This window comes from Plectropomus leopardus, chromosome 10, assembly GCF_008729295.1.
Source record: "Plectropomus leopardus isolate mb chromosome 10, YSFRI_Pleo_2.0, whole genome shotgun sequence".
NCBI lineage: Eukaryota > Metazoa > Chordata > Actinopteri > Perciformes > Serranidae > Plectropomus > Plectropomus leopardus.
Genome location: NC_056472.1, coordinates 17,878,375 through 17,895,291, shown reverse-complemented (window position 1 = coordinate 17,895,291; position 16,917 = coordinate 17,878,375). Strand labels below are relative to the sequence as shown.

At 37.7% G+C, this 16,917-nt stretch overlaps 1 protein-coding gene across 1 annotated transcript in view; it reads right to left on the bottom strand.

Moving 5' to 3' along the window:
• Positions 1–1,063: 1,063 nt before the first annotated feature.
• The window catches only part of myo3b (myosin IIIB), an 87,617-nt gene continuing 71,763 nt past the window's right edge, over positions 1,064–16,917 (bottom strand). Inside the window, exons 33-36 of the mRNA XM_042494661.1 lie at positions 12,197–12,297; positions 11,773–11,819; positions 11,234–11,388; positions 1,064–1,191 (exon numbers count right to left, since the gene is read on the bottom strand). Coding sequence (XP_042350595.1) covers positions 11,280–11,388; positions 11,773–11,819; positions 12,197–12,297 — 257 coding nt within the window. The 3' untranslated portion in view covers positions 1,064–1,191; positions 11,234–11,279. The remainder of the gene's footprint in view (positions 1,192–11,233; positions 11,389–11,772; positions 11,820–12,196; positions 12,298–16,917) is intronic.

Sequence of the window (16,917 nt, the reverse complement as noted above, 5' to 3'; positions counted from 1 at the left end):
CCCACTGCAACAGTTTTCTGCCTGTAGACTCAAAGGTATGAACATGGAATCAGCCTGTACCATCCGTGTACTTCATACAGCACTTTAAAGCATAAAGCAGAGTCGATCAACAGGTATACCGCAAAGAGGCGGAGATGTGCGTTGAGGGATTAGCAGAACATCTAAAAAGAAGATACAATCTAGCAGGAAACAAAACTCACACAGTGGTTGTATCCATTTCAGGGGGGACGCGGGGACATGGCCCCCTCTATATTTAGAACATGTTCATTTGTCTCCTCCAATAAAGGTAATAAATTACCTTTATTATGGCTAAATTAGATAAATTTGCACCATAAATTGATACAAAAGGCATGTGTTCATGTGTAATGCTCAAAATTTTCTGGCTGACGACCCCATACCCCCTTTTTCATATTTGACTCCCCCCCCCCTCAGATTCAAGCTCTATTCAAACATGATTTCAGGTAGCTGGCAGACATGAAGGGAGAGACAGAACTAACAAATAAATAAACATTCACGATGGTAATCAAAAGATCTCCTATCAACACGTACTAGAGCTACATTATGTCAGAAGCCACAGAAAATGAATTTGCTGGTTTGTTTCATCTTGTCGGAGGTTATCAGCAGGTGATTACTGTAACACACCAAAATTCCATGTCTTTTACAAAACTTTCAAAGATTTTTACAAATTGTTAGCTCTATCTATAGACTGTACAAATAGTGGACTAAGCTACTGTAATGTCACCCACTGGTTTTTTGATTGCGGTTTTGAAGCCCTGAGTTTGGCATTTTGGGCCGTCGCCATCTTGGTTTTTTGGAGCAAGACGTGACCATATTTGGTTGAGAGGCTGGAGCACTGGTGGAGCGAGGGATGAATGGCAAACAGCCAGGTTCAAGTGGCTCTGCCCTTAAATATGAGTCACTTTTGGCCTTAATAAAATGTAAATGGGTAATTTATATATTAAAAAATTCTATTCAGTTATCATGAATATTGAAATTAGCTGGAGAAAACCCAAACCATTTCTTTAACAAAAACACTCCAACAGTCAAAAGCCAGTGGTTAAAACACATTTATTTGACTCATATAAAATGTCAGTTTACTACAGTAGAAATAAATATAAATTTACAATAGATATCAAGTGTGTTGCAGAGCTTGTTTTGGTTCAGGTCCGGTTCAAAGGTGAAGAAGGCAATCTGCAGAAGAGAGAGAAGAACTCAAGATGCACCACACTGTAAAATATTCATCTCTATTGTTCAGTGTTCAACAGTGGTGGGCAGAGTACTGACAATCTTAACTACAAGTACAATTACTGTCATAAAAGGACTCAAAGTGCGAAACCTACTTAAGTAAAAATGTAAAAACTTCTCAAAGTACAAGTTTCTTTCCCTGGTACAGCGGGTACGCTAATCTAACAATTAAGCAATATTACACATGAGAAGTGTAGCCAAGTGCTGAAGATAATCACAGCAGTGCTAATATACATTATAACAGCTCAACCTTACGTGTGATATTGCATTTAAATAGGGATGTCCTGATCGGTGTCAGGCCTGATCAACCCATTTTTTTATTGATCAAAATCGGTTATTTTGAACATGTGCTCTCCCCGACCCTTTGTTTGCTTCTGCTGTCACACAGGTTTTATTGAAATGCTGCTACTTCAATAAGTAGAAACCTTTTTTTTCATTTTTAACTTTAGCTGCTACAGCACTTTAAGTGGAATCAAATGTTTTGTTGTTAATTTTCAGTTAACTAGTTCTACTTTAATGCTGCAACAAGCTGAATTTTGACCATCTTTTATTTGTTGTGACTGGGAATGTTAAAGTTCAGCTATAACACTACTCAGTAGTGGAATTGTGATTATATTACTCACCAAAGTTTTCTGTGCTTTTATAACTATGCACTAAGTGGGTTTGAGAGCAATTTTTGAAGACGCATTTTAGTTTGTTTACTTAGTTATTTGTTTTGAAAAAATAAATACTGCACTAAGTGGGATTGAGAGCAATTTCTAATGACATTTTAGTTTATTTACTTGGTTATTTCATAAGAAAAACAAAAACAAATGCTGCACTAAGTGGAAATGTGATGAGAGCCACATTAATATATTTTTTCAGTTTAGTTAGTATTTTGTAAAAAAAACAAAAACAAACAACAAACAAAAAAAAACCCTTAAGGAACTGTTTGGATGAAGACCCTGTCAAGTATATATATTGGATTGATTTTAATAACTTCAAGTACTTAAAGTGTGTGTTGTGCAGTTGTGTTATCCAGGTAAATACAAGTATCAGATCAACAGACACTCAATATCACATGACTTGCATCATCATCGGGGTTAAAAAACTTGATCTGGACATCCCTACTTTTATACAAGAGTTCTACTAGTGCCATAACAGTCGTAAGTGACAATAGATTCTCATTTGATTTTTTTTTCAAATCATTTTTTTTGCTTCGCCACCACAAGTAGTTCCACAACTGAACTGGACTAACTAACTGGATTAACAGGAGTGCTCTCATTTTAGTGTAGGCCATCAGTTTGGATTTAAGAACGCATCCACTGATTAATGTACAAACTGTATTGAGGTATAAAAGACAAATTTGGTAAAGTAAAAGAAAAGATAATGGGCTTAAAAAATACGCCCCAGCAAAGCGTTGAAGTACAGTAAAACAAAGGAGCATGAAAAGTAAAAAACAATATCTTTTACTCAAATGCATTACTTTTAATACGTACTATCCACCCATCGTTTTCAGTTAATATCATTTTATTCCAATGATATATTATATTCACCCCAAATGGATCTGGGAAAGTGGAGCTGAATGTGATTTTGACATTTTGAACATTTTGAGCGAACTGACAGTGAGGGCTGTGGGTTTGACAGAGTCAGGGGGCAATGCCACAACACGAACCCTTTTTAACTTTTCATATTCTCCGGACAGCTGGAGAGAAAACAGGTTCCACATCTGTCTCATACAAGAGATATCAGAGAGGATGGGGGTGGTGGTGAGGGTGCATGTGTGAGAGTGAGAGTGAGTTTGAGTGTGTGGGAGAGAGAGAGAGAGGGGGGAGAGGGAGAAATGCTCGAGGCTACTGGGTACTTGAGCCGCTATAATGGTGTCTCGTATGAGAAAACATCTGTGAATTTCCTCAGTGATCTACAACAATGTATAACTCAGAGCAGTCACTCAGCAGAGCTTTGAAGTTGCTGTCTGACAGAAAGCTGCCATTGTTCGCAGCCCCCAACACACAGAACCTCAAACTTTGGTCTCACTAATTTTCCCTGCAATGCGATACAACTCTTTCTCTCTCTCTCTTTCTTCTGAGCCTATGAAGCTGGGGATCTCTGCATATTCAAGAGCAAATAGCAAAGCCTTGGCAGTGTGCAGGATTGGCCTGGGGTCACGTAAGGCGGGACAGGTCATTTTACCTTCTCTCAGCCCACCCTGGATGTGATAATCCAGCCCTAAAGAGGGAAACCCTGCCCCTCCCGTGATGATATACAAGGTTACAGCCTGCAGTTCTCTCTCAGGAATTATTACAATAAAGATCTCCAATCACCATATTCACTGTGACTCATCATCTATACCATAAACAAACAGGTGATCAGTTTCTGTTATACTTCCATTTTTAAATATTCTTTCATTTTAGTGAATCATTTCCAGATGCTGTTTCTCCAGAATACTTAAAGCTGCTACATGCAAGGGAAATTAGAAATATTGTCATCTACAAATGCTTTCACCAGTGGCACCCCCAGAAGAGCACACCAAAACAAAAAGTCAAAACTGAATAACAATTAATGTTATTAATTATGTTTGGGATCAAGGCAACAGGAACAGGCAGTTGCCACTGGCTACTCACCACACAGAGCAAATGGTTTGTTCTTAGACATTTCAAAATACAAAACAGGAGAAAGTAATTCCAAAAAGTAGGCCTATAAATATTTGCAAAATGCTTTTTTTGATACTTTACTTCACTACTGTATTTAGGTTTGTAACTTTCCCTTAACATTACAACAAGCCTCCATTTTGTAGTTGGCTGAATGTAAGTGTTATTTTTAGAAAATATTTAATTTAAAAGATAAAAAGAGAAAAGTTAGTCTTGCAGAAGAAAAATGATAACACAATGTGTGAGCGAAATAAATTGTTTGTAGAAACTGACCTTTATCTTAACACGATGATACACACAGTGCTGGGAAGTAACTGATTACATATAACACAGTTAAGAAATTACAAAAAAATGTTGCTGAAATTTGTTAGTCAGTTGTTACTGAAAAAATGTCATTAAGTTAATTAAAATGTTGGTAATTACAAAGTGGTTACGTCAAAATCTATTCCTTTTGGTACAAAAATATGTAGAATATAACATTCATTGTGTTGCGTTTCTGCTTTCTTTTTGCTGGGCAGGAATGCCTTCTTTAGTTATAGCCTATTTCCACACTTTTTTTTTTTTTTTAGCTTTATTGACTAGTTAAAAACATGTTAGAAAAGTAATCAAAAGTACTCAAGTGTAATAGGTTTGAGGAAGTACTTTAAAATGTTACATTATTTATTACATTTTCAACAGGGTAACCAGTAATCTGTTACATTATAAAAAATACTTTCAAATGTTGGATACAACATTTAAAATACAGTAAGAAAACTATTACATCTGTCAGTGGAAGACCAGGTTCCTGTGCAAGTATAGTGTTGCACATGTCCACTCATTCAGCTTAAAAATATCTGTGAAAATTAAGTTTAAATAAAAGGAAATTATAAAGAAACTATGTAAACAGTTGATCTTGAGGGTGATGAAAAGAAAATACTGTACTGTCCTGCAGATGCACAAATAAGAAAAATATATTTTTCACAGTAATAGTGAACCTTTCTTTATTCTGACCTCAATCAAAAAGCCGTTTGGTTGAACACCAGGTGATACATCCCTGCTCCTCCTGGCAGTGGCAAAAAGACAAGCTTTCTGTAATGCATCCCAAACTGAAACAAGGCCGTGGTAATTCTCACACTGTTACCCGTCCAGCGTTTATTCAATGGCAGCTGGTCCCACCATCTGGGAAAGCAGCATCGGGGCAAAAAAAACAGGTTACACCTTTGACCATGCCAAGTCTGCTAGTGCCCCACTCCATCTACAAACTGAGAGAGGCTAATCACAATTTCACGCTCTGATTTGTCAAATCCCATTCCAGCACCGGAGGCACCAAGAAAACTTTTAAGTCAATAAATTCCATGGCGTACAGGATAACAGCTTCTCCTTACTGTTTTTATTGTTCTAGCTTTTACACACTGAATGGTGACATTTCTTTTCTTTTCGCAAACAAAAGGAAAGCTGCATCTCAGACCAAAACATTTGGTCACCACCAAGATCAGCAGCCAGGAACAAAGTCTTATCTCCTCATGCATGCATTTTATATTCATGGAGATGTTGTTAACAAAACAGAGTGCCCTCAACAAACTGCAGGTGTGAGGAAGCTGAAACAAAAGCCACTGTAACCCTAATGGCATCCCTTGTCATTAAGAGACCTTTGATGTATGTACTCAACAGACTCTTTTATCTCCTTCTTCCTCTATGCCTCTTACTCTCTCTGCCTCCACCCGGCTCAACCAGTTTCTTTATTAATGCTGTCTTTAGGGAATTTTCTTTTGCTCAGAGCCCTCAACACACATCTGACATCTGGTTGACACTCATGTACGTCGCTTTCTTTGGCACCAATCATTAGCCAGTGAAGAGCATCACAATGCAAAGTTTGTGGCTGTTAGTTCGTCCCCTGCACTGTAAAATCTGACAAGTTGATCTTACTTAAATTATCTAGGAAACCTATTGCCTTAAAAAAAGGAAAGTAAATATAATTACAAATCTGAATGTTTACTTTATATCTAATTATAAAGTGTACTTAAGATTTTGCTGTATTTGCTTATTTTTGTATAGTTGTTGCAACTTAAAAATGACAAGTGACATTACCTTGTTCTTTCTAAGTGTTAGCAACTTCAGTGAACAAAGTTAGTCTGACTTAACTCGATCATGACAAAGAGGATTTTGTGAAGGTTAGGAGAGCTGTGACTTCTGTTTCGTTAATATGTATTCTATAGATAGAATATACCAATATGATTTCCTAGTTTGCCACCAGCAGAACCCAGATATATAGCACAGTAAACCTGATTTACTAAAGTTGTTAAAACTTGAAAGACTGATTTAATAAAACTTGTCATTTTTAAGTTGCAATAACTTTGCAAAATTAAGTAAATATTACTAAATGTAAACTTAACTAGATATAAAGTAAACATAAATTAAGAGTAACAGCTATGTTATTTACATTTTTCAAGGCAATCAGTTTCCTCGATGTATTTCAGGAAAATCAGCTCAACATCAAATCAACAACCAAGATTTTAAAGTGTCCTTGAAGTTGGTGGGAACAAAAACTATTATAAAACAAAACCTGAATAAAATGTGAAATGCAATCATAATGTAGGGTGATGTATTCTACTGTGGTGAAAATCTGACACATCTGGATATCAAAAGCACATAAACTGCATTAAAACAGTATTTGAAAAGGCTGCACATAAAAAACTGGTATTCAAACTCTCCCTTTGAACTCAAAGGATATAGAAACAGGACAATGTTGGCCTAATCGTGTTCTCGCTTTGAAGTGAGACATCACTATTAGGTGAAAAGGTAAGTATGCTTCTTTAGAAAATAAAAAGCTTTTCATCATTTGTTAAGGCTGCAGCTCGAGCGATTTTCATAAAGGTGGTTTAAAACTTTGGATAACAGTGTTTGGGGCTGCCTTGGATGTAGCTTTAATGAAAGTGCGGCGCATGAAGCAAATAGCTAAAATGGCAAGAATAACACCAGCAGTAACGTTGGCCACATTAAAGGAGCCTTCTCTCGCACACCAGATGTTGTCAGATTTAATGAGGAAAAACAAGAGGGAGCTGGATTTACGCAGACGTATTAAAAAAAACACAGGTGTCAGGCGTCCGACACCGACTTGACACTGCGTCTGTCCCTCTTGCAGACCCGTACGACGACCAGGAGAGCAAACACAGAAGCTTCAGTTCATTAGGTCAGAACATCTTTCATGAGAGTGACGACAGTATTTCATAACATTTGCCTTTTGCAACACATAATCAGCTAACCAAGGTAATTATGTACACACCTCCGCTCACCTCCTCTCATATGCTAAAGCAGGCAATCAGCCAGGGAGTTAATTTGGCAGAGAAAAACAGGGGAAGAAACACCCACTCTGGAACCATTTGTCACCACAGTCCAACCTTGTTATTCAAACTAGTCAGCCTATTTGAAATTCCTCTCCGTGGTAAAACAGGGCCAAAATAATCAAGGGAGCATGATCACACTTAATTGATTCAGTGTACTTTTAAGATGCACTACAGGGTGCTGGGGTGACCTATTTCAGACTGCTCTTCAGAGGAACCAACTATCCCAGCAAGGGAGTAATGCACAACGAGGATTTTAATTATTGCAGGATCTGTGGCTACGACCGGAGGTGAAATGCTTCTGAACTAACTGTGACACCACATTATAATGCTGCCAGTGGTCCGGAGTATTACGCTTTGAATTTTTTGAATTTATATATGTGACAATAGATGAAATGTAAGACTTTATTATTGATGCAGCTTTCTTATATGATCATGAAAATTTCTACTTTTTCTCTTTTGAGGAATTGTTGTCCACAGATCATTTAAATCTCAAACAACCACAGGATTTAATGACATGAAAAAAAAGACAAAAAGACATAAACACATTTTTTTTTTCTAATAATTGTTTTCAAATTTCATTAAAAAAGGACTGATATTGTGTGTTACATCTCTTCATAGTCTTGTTGATGCAGTAGTGGAATGTAATTATGCACATTTACTCAAGTGCAGTATTTGAGTACAATTTTGGGGTACTTTAGTATTTCCATTTTATGATATTCAATGCCTCTGCTATAATACAGAGGGAAATGTAGCACTTTTACCACATCAACACCAATTCCAATGCAGATTATATTCAAATTATATATATTATATATGTGTGATATATATATATATATATGTATGTTGTATGTTGTTATATACAAAACCTTTGATCTGCGACATTATCATTTGGGGTGGGAAATATATTGATTATCCTTGATATATCGCAGGTTGTTCCACATTGGATGTATAACACGTCTATATCACGAACTTGGAGTTTAAGTTGTCACAATTTTTCAAGCCTGAGACTTGCTTTGGCATTTCAGTTTTGTATTCTCATTCTTATGGCTCTCTCTCTCTCTCTCTCTCTGTAAGTCACAACAAACAACAAGAAAAGTAAAGATTTACTTTAAGATTTTTCCACTAACCTCTAACAGCTAAGCGCTAACAGGTAATTATTGACCAGAAGCTTTAATTTCACAGCAAAAAAAAAAAAAAAATTAATAAAATAAACATCTCTTCCCTTCAGAATAAAAGCACCAGTGTTTCCGCTTTGATTTATTTCATTATAACAATTATTGTGAGTTCTTGCTTGTTGTCTAAATGGAGCACCTTGTGGACAGAACACTCCCCTGATTGATGGCCACCTTCACTTCGAACTTTACTTAACTTTATTATAACAGTAGTTTAGTCAACTTTATTTAAATTTATTGTAAAGGTAGTTTCTTCAGTGGTTTAGTTTATTTGGTAGGGTTAGGGTATCATAAAATATCAAGGTATGTATTGTGTATTGTGATACTGCCTAAAAATATTGCAATGTTTTTCATAGGCGTTATCGCCAAGCACTAATAATCATCACTAATAATAATAATTCAATAATGAGGACATAATAATGTATCAACAGGAGCCATTTTCTGCATTAAATATGTAATTTTTTTCTGCTAGCACAACATCACTGTAGCATAAATGCAGGACATGTAATTAAGTGTTTTATATTGTTAGATGGCTCCTTTTAAAATATCTAAAAACTTCTTCAACCAGTGTGCAGAGGTTGCATTACTTCCAGGAGATGTTTAACATTTAAAAAATTTTAGAGTAACCATAACAACACAGTTATGGTTGGAAAATGATGGGGTTAAAACCACAGTGGTGTCAAGTAACAAAACTGGTAGTCATGAATCAATGTTTATGTCAACCTTAAAGAGTCTTGTTCAGAAATGGCTTGTATTACGCATGAAAAAAAGGGGAAGCAACGCATTTAACCAGGGATGTTTACATGATGGGTTCGTCCTCAGTATCACAACCTGAGTCTGACCCTCATAGCACTGAGAGGGGGGATCTGATGAACACTTTGGGTCTCTTTAAACCCACCAGGATTCGCGTGAACCTGAACCTAAGTGAAGCCGCTATCTCTGTCTCGCTATCTAGGCAGAGCTCTAATGTTTTCCCCGCTGAGTGTAAGGAGGATGAGATCCTCAGTCATACCACCCTACTCTTCCTATTAAGATCAAAATCTCCTCTCAGGCCCTCGGGTGTCAACAAAGGGAGATGCAGTAAATGATATGCAAATTGAAAAGAAAAAAAAAAGCTCTACAAATCAACTCGCCAGCCCTGTATTTCCGACACTTCACATCTTAAAAGAAAATTCCTGTATTTAGGGTGAAATTCAAAGTGAGGTCTAGCTCTGCCTCTGTGAGGCTATGTGTGGTGATTCCAGCACTCAGACAGCACAAAGCCCCTCTAACTACAGGCGGCTCGCTGTGGGAGAAATCGTAGGGAGAGTTTTGGGTTTCAGAAGGATTTGTCTCTGGATCTGTCTTAGACAATAGACATGATGCTCAGAAATAGGTAGATTTTTAACCAAGTCAGGTTAACACCACTGAGTTTAAGAAGATACATGCTGACTGCAAGATGAGGGGCTCCTTAAAGTAAATGTGGAACAATGCTGAAATGATGGGGGGAAAAAACCATCATTTTAATTTTAAGAAACTAATTGTTATATTGTCCTTTAATGAGGTAAAACACAAAACTGGTTAAAAGCAAATAATATCTTTGTTTTACTTCAGTTTATGTCAATATAAACATAATATTATGGAATCTGTGGTCAAACAAATGGTCAAAAGAATTATCATGACATTTCTTTTGTCTCAGGGACTTGTCATTATTTTCAACATTTCATAGATTGAAGAATCAATCAATAAATAATTAGTATTTACATGCTAAACTACACAGGCACTCAGAAAGTGCAGAATTCTACCAGGGCTAAACGTTTCGTAGTGTTACGAAAGTAGAAAATACTTTGTGTGTCCGCCCTGTGATCCAAATCTACTCTAAAATCTAATGGGTTCCCCCTTGGCCCATACCTATCCACAAAGTTTCATAAAAATCATGATTCCATAATCCTGTTGACAAGCAAACAAACTGAAAACATAACCCCCTTGGTGATGGGCATAGATTAAAGGGGGACCGCAGAGGACATCCCCCTTAATATTTAGAACATATGAATTTGTGCCGCCCAAAATAAAAAAACATAAAAGTAGCAAAGGAGCTCTGTTTTGACAAATTTTAAGACATTTACACCTTAAATTAATGCAGAAAAGACCAACATCTACGCCCTTGTCCTTGATGGAGGTCATAAGAGTAATTGTTTCTTGCAGCCCTGACAAAGAGCTGAAGCATCTGACATTAAAACTGCAAATGGATGCTCAGCTTTAAGTGTTTCATTGTGACTTTGCAAATGTTTTTCATTAATGGAACCTCCCCTCACCAGCGCACCACATGCTGATGTACTCTTTGTGATTCGTGTATTGTCATTAATTCATTTATCGATACAACATCTGTACCATTTCACAGCGGTTTGTGAGCAGAAAAATAATTTCTTATTTAGTGAGGTTTTTTAAGAGCCTGGAAAGGCCTCTTGAAAAGTGACAAACACCCTATTAATAATAGACATTTTTGCCACATTTAGAGAAACAAGGGCAGTAAGTCAAGCAAAGACCAAAAGAAAAGTTTTATAACAGACATCTGGAGCTCCTCTTCCTGATAATTTAACATCTATGACTATTATAAAGCATTATTGCTATGAAACCTGAGCTGTAATGGAAAAACTGTGGTGGCGTACTACACATAAAATAACACAATGCTTACAGAAAACTGCTGTAATAATGTTCCTGATGAGTAAGTTGTTTCCGACCTCTTTGGATTAACAGCTGAGGGCATTGCCTGCACAGGTCGCTTATTCTGCACTGCTGCTACTTGCTCTACATACCACAGCACATCCAACACTGAGGATGTTCTTTGGAGTGTCTGTCTACGTGTCTGGTGCGTCTGTCTTACCGGTTGACATGGTTGTAAGGCTCAGCTCTGACTGACGAGAGGCCCACTAGAGAGGGTGGGAAGGGGGGGCGGTGGCGTACTCTTCCTCAGGGATTGACTCCACAGTTGACAGTAATTTGTAGTACTCATCTTCTCCATCCAGTACTTTGATTTGACTGTGATGGGAAAGAAGAGAAAGTGGTGAGAAGTAACTGGGATACAGAAGAATCTTGATGTGAAAGGCGAGACGTTTAGAATAAAAACAATATTTGCAGATGCAGCGATGAGGCGCATGCGTTTTCTTAAGTATACTGAGCTGAACCAGGATGTCATTTATAGTACAAATACAAGGAAGACCTTCAACAATTAAAATTAGCATGCTGACAAAGCCTTAATATGTAACCCCCTCTCTAATGACGCAGAGCAACTGCTCATAAAAAGCCTGTTATTTTCGGCTCTCCATTTACATTATAAGAAAACAACTCCATTTCTGGATTCTCCTATTCCACAAAGGGCCTGCTCTGTTTAGAGTTGCTGTAAGTAGGAAAGCAGTTATTTACCCAAGTTTTCTCGGCTTCCTCTTGCTCCCCTGGTAATCCAGAGTTCTCTGAGGAAAGGGCCAAGAGCACACAGTCAAAAGATGAGCAGAGAGTCATTAATTTTTAATTCAAAGTGATTTTGTGTTGAATGCGAGCAGATGCTGATAATATCAGAAGTCACAGCATAATTTTTTCTGATCAAAGGGCTCAAGTGAGTCTGATGAAGCATGCATCTTGCTCAGCTTTGATAAACCACATCAATTATTCACCGTGAAGGCAGACATCCTGACATGAAAGCAACAGATAAAGAGCATAAGCACATGTTCAAGACAAGAGGCAGAGAAGCGTGGGGGTGGGGCTCCAGGGTCTGGCACAGGTAGGTTTAATTGTATTATCATGTGGAACCAAAGTCAGACAAAGGCCTTTATCGGCACTTTGAACTCACATTTAGCTGGTTGTAGTACAGGCTGTCTTCGGGGCTGTTGAGCAGCTTGGGCTGCTGGCCCCGCCGGCGAGGAGTTCTCTGCTGCAGCTTCATCACTGGACCTGCAACAGAGGAAAAATGAGGGCAGCGATCCAACAAAGCAAAACAACAACAAGCACCGACGCGATACACTGATGGTGACGACAGCAGCAGTAAAGAGATTGTGCCCTCAAATTTATAAATCTTCATCCTTGTGTGACAAAGTGGCAGAAACATATTTTAAATTTACGTCGGTTTAGGTTTACGATTATGTAATTTCATCGATGCTCTGACTCAATAACAGATTAACATTACATAAATCCACACAAGTAACCACATCTAATTATATCTCTCCTCACAGGTGCACATCAGACTAGAGTTCAATTTGCTAAAAAGCTACAATGGAGGAGGCAGAGGTGAGAGTGTGGTGTGTGATATTTAAGAATTTTTACTTTCCTGGGACCAAAACCCGCAAAAAGAGAGAAAAGTAATTCTTGAATGTATTCACACTGAGACTCAGATTACATGCTACCCGCTTCCTTCACACGTGAAATAAGTAAAAAATAACGCAGTGAAGGTTAAAATATAAACATGACAGCTATGACCATCTTAAAAGTTGCTGCAATCATTTGCTAAAAGTCCCAGAAAAATAAACACTGAAAAAGGGTGAAAAAGTGCTGGTCTTATTTATAGTGTGCTTGTCAATGCTATGCCTATATTGCATGGATGTGTTATCATAAAATGTACTGAGTTTTTTGTCAGAGTCTGAGAATAAAAATAATCCTTTAATCATACTTAAAGGACCTTAAATGTCACCCACAAAATGACCATTTATACTGAATATCAATTATTTGTGCTGTGTTATCGTTTCATATGTGAAGAAAACCTTGTTTTTCTTGCATGCCTCCAGTGGACTCAGAATCCAAAAACAGTAAACATTGTTGATTACTTGAAGCGAACCACGTTTAACGACAGCAAAACTATATCAAAATAGCTATTAACTTACTCTCACATCATTCATGCACTATAATCCAAGTCTCATGTATCCATGCGTACGCTCAGTGCTTCCAAAATACATTGCCTTGCCACAGCCCTTCCTGATGGGGATTAAAAGTGAAACCAATCTATGCTTTCAAATTTTTGGATTATTCGTTCATCAGAGGCATGCGAGAAAAACAAACCTTTCTTCACAAATTCAAGGTTACACAGCATGACTACTTGATACATAAATGGTCACTTTCTAGGTGAAGCATTGCTTTAAGACAATTTAAAACATTTAGTTTAAATAGAGAATATTTTTGCATGCAATGCATCAATCATCTGCCTCAGTGTGAAGTTAAACATTGATTACCTCCACCAAGTAGGTTATTTGGTTTCGATTGGGTTTGTTTAGGATTACAGACAAACTCTTGGCCTGAGAACTCTTGGAGAGGACCTAAATCACAGGGTGGATACACAAATTATTTCCCATTTTTGTTAACCTTGCTAAACATTTCATGTGTCTTAGTGAAATAAATGCCATACAACTTAAAACCCAGCAGAAAGTAGTTTATAACTGACAAAACGTAGCCAATTATAGAAATACAATCATTGCACATCACAAACCACATACAGCAACAACGGCACCACTGTTTTCTTAGCCCGTAACTTCCATCGGTTTGTGTTGCGGCATAATTATTTTTCACTGCATCAAGTGCATGTGCTGCTGGGCAAGCTCCTGCAGCTAAGAGCATGTTCTGTGCGAAGCGGCCTTAATCCTCTGGAGAAGCCTCCATCTAGTTGCTTAAACTTAAGAACCGATGCAGTGTTACACCCGTAACAGCACTTTTTTTCTTTCTCGAACTACTGTATGGCTATGCATGGTAAGTATACGAAATTATTAAAAGTGCATAAAAAATGCACAGCTGAGATGATGATGAGGCTTCAGCTAGGCACAATTACAACCTTTTGACATAACTCTAATAGTTTTGGAAATATATCCAGACATATATGCTGGCTACGCCTGCAGTTTTGCATATCATAAAAAACTGGACTAGTGGTCCTGGCGAAGGTCCACGTTCTGCGAGTGGCCCTCTAGTTTATCTTGTAATTGAAGATGTAATTAGTGGTGCTGTAGCCGGAATCTTCTCTCCTAAGTTTAATGAGGAAGGTTGTAGGGAGTTGTTTAGAGTGGCTGTTTTACTTTCTTTTACAAGATGCCATTTTTCTGCTAAAGACAGTTCTCTGGAATACATGAGCAAAAGTAGAGCCCACAATTAGCCTCACAGAATATTGTTGGGTTGGAACTAATTATCTGCCAATAAACAAGATCGGGGGATCATGTAGCAGGATTTAACTCATTGCAACTGAAACTAGCCAAGATGTCAAAGTAACTAATGAGAGAAGCAGAGCCCCTGCACAGCCGTAAACAGTAGCCAGGTGCTGGTCAAACCACTGACTTTATACGTAGTCACCATGACATTACTGATATTACAGATTTTCATTTTGGCAGTAGTCATCTTGTTTTGTTGGGGACAGAATTAATCATATTTGGATGAGAAGATGGAGCTGTGGAAGATACAAATCATTAGGCCTCTATCCTGATTGACAGGCTGCTGTAGTTGTAACTTGGCAATCAAAAGGTAGCCACACCCCTAAACTATACCTTGCTTTACTGTCTATCTTATTCTTAAAGGGACCATAATTTGCAGAATCATGTTGTACTGAAAAGGTTTTGAAACATGCAATTGAGATGATGAACCCACTGGAATAATTTTTGAGGTAATAAACCAAGTGAGGAGTTGCGACATTTTCTCTTATACTTCCATATAATCCATGAATGTATAAAGAGAAATAGATACACAGTGTTGGAGGCTGAGCCATGTTCACTCCTATGCATGCTGCTCTATGGCGTAATAAGCCAGAAAAGTGACTTCCCAGACATAAAATTATCTGGATCTTCTGCATCAATGGCCCAATAAAGCAAGCATACCAAAAACTTTCACTAGCCAAGCGGCTAACTCGCTGTTTAGCCCTATGTTAACTTGAATGGGATAAAATGATTTAATCAAGCAGCTCTTCTAGACTCAAGAAACATTATCCCACTGAATAGACAAAATCTGCATAGTAAAACGAGTCATTTTAAGAGGCTTGTGATGCTCAAAAAAATGTAGCCACTGACTTACCGACGTCTCCTTTGCAATGTAGATTTATGGGGAGAAGGTCTTTTTAGGCCAAATGGCATCATGTGACGGACCCTAATGTTGTAATTTCATGATTTGACCACTATATCAAATCATCATTAAAGCCTGGTGCTGTTCCTGGGGACTTGATACACCCAGACCTTTTTATGCAACCAGTAGAGTCGCCCCCTGTTGGCCATTGGAAAAAATGCACTTTTCAGACCTGTTTATTTCCCCTTGGGTCAAACACAGACAAGGTATAAATAAATAACAAATAAATAATAATCCAAAATAATGGTAGATGCCAGTTTGGCAGCCTTAGGGGTGCTACTGTTTGGGTTTTGTTGTCTTTGCTGAACAGAGGCAGGATAGCTATTTCCCCCATTTTCCAGTCTGTATGCTAAGCTAAGCTAACCCGCAGCTGGCTGCAGGTACATATTTGGTGTACAAATTGAGAGTGGTAATACTCTTCTCATCAAAAATTCTGCAAGAAAGCAAAGAACTGCATTTCCCCAAAAGTAAAACTATTCATTTAAAGGATGTGTTCACCTTAATAAAATCTTTACTTTAATAAAAGTTTTTTCACTTTCCTCTTGTAGTGTCTAGTGACGCAGACAGTTTTGGTTATAACTGTTAAAGTTTTAAGATATCTGGGCATTTTCTGCCACCCAAATAAAAGTGTATAGAATTTGATTTGTGGTGATTTGGATGAACTGACTATCTAAAGTGTAGTGAAAACCAATAGCCGGTGTATAAAAAGTACATTTCCACCATGCACACTTAAACAAGGGCCTGATAAAAATCTTGAACTGACTCTGGAGATCTACTGGACTTAAGATGCAGCTTTTCACCCTTCTTCTTCATGCTGAAACCAATGACACAGATTTGACACAAATGTGAGCCACAGCTAATCTGTTAAACAGTGCAAGAAGTAATTTCTGATTCCCACCCACTGAATAACTTCTTCTCTGCTCTGTGCTGCGGTTTCTCTTTTCCAGAAGATGACCACATCTTTGGCAGGGCAACATTGTTTTCCCTGATTTTTCAAAACACAGTACTGAAGAATTAATTATTCATTTCACCACACAAATGTTATTGATGACTTACTAAAGATAACAAGCTACGTGTTAACCTGATTATTCAAACATAAGACAATTATGAAGGCTTATTAAATTCTTCTACTGCAGCACACCCCGGGGTTTCAAAATTTATAGGTTACAAAGGTGTGTTTTAAAGCCGAGACACCTTTACAAGGAAGCATCTATATTTAATGTCAGATAACGTTTCATCTTCTTTGCCTACGTTTCGGGTGAGACAGGACATTTCTTCATCATCTCTTGCTACCTCGGCTTCTCTACCTTGACTAAAGCTGCATTTGCTTTTTCCATCTTAACACTACTTTGTACTCACTTTGAACAGACCTCATCACATCTCAATCCTATACATCAAAGAGCGAGCTCCCCCCCACCACCCTCCAACATTTCCTCGGCTTTCTTGATGTTATTCAAACCAGCGCAGGTTTACTAAAGTCACACTTTGTAA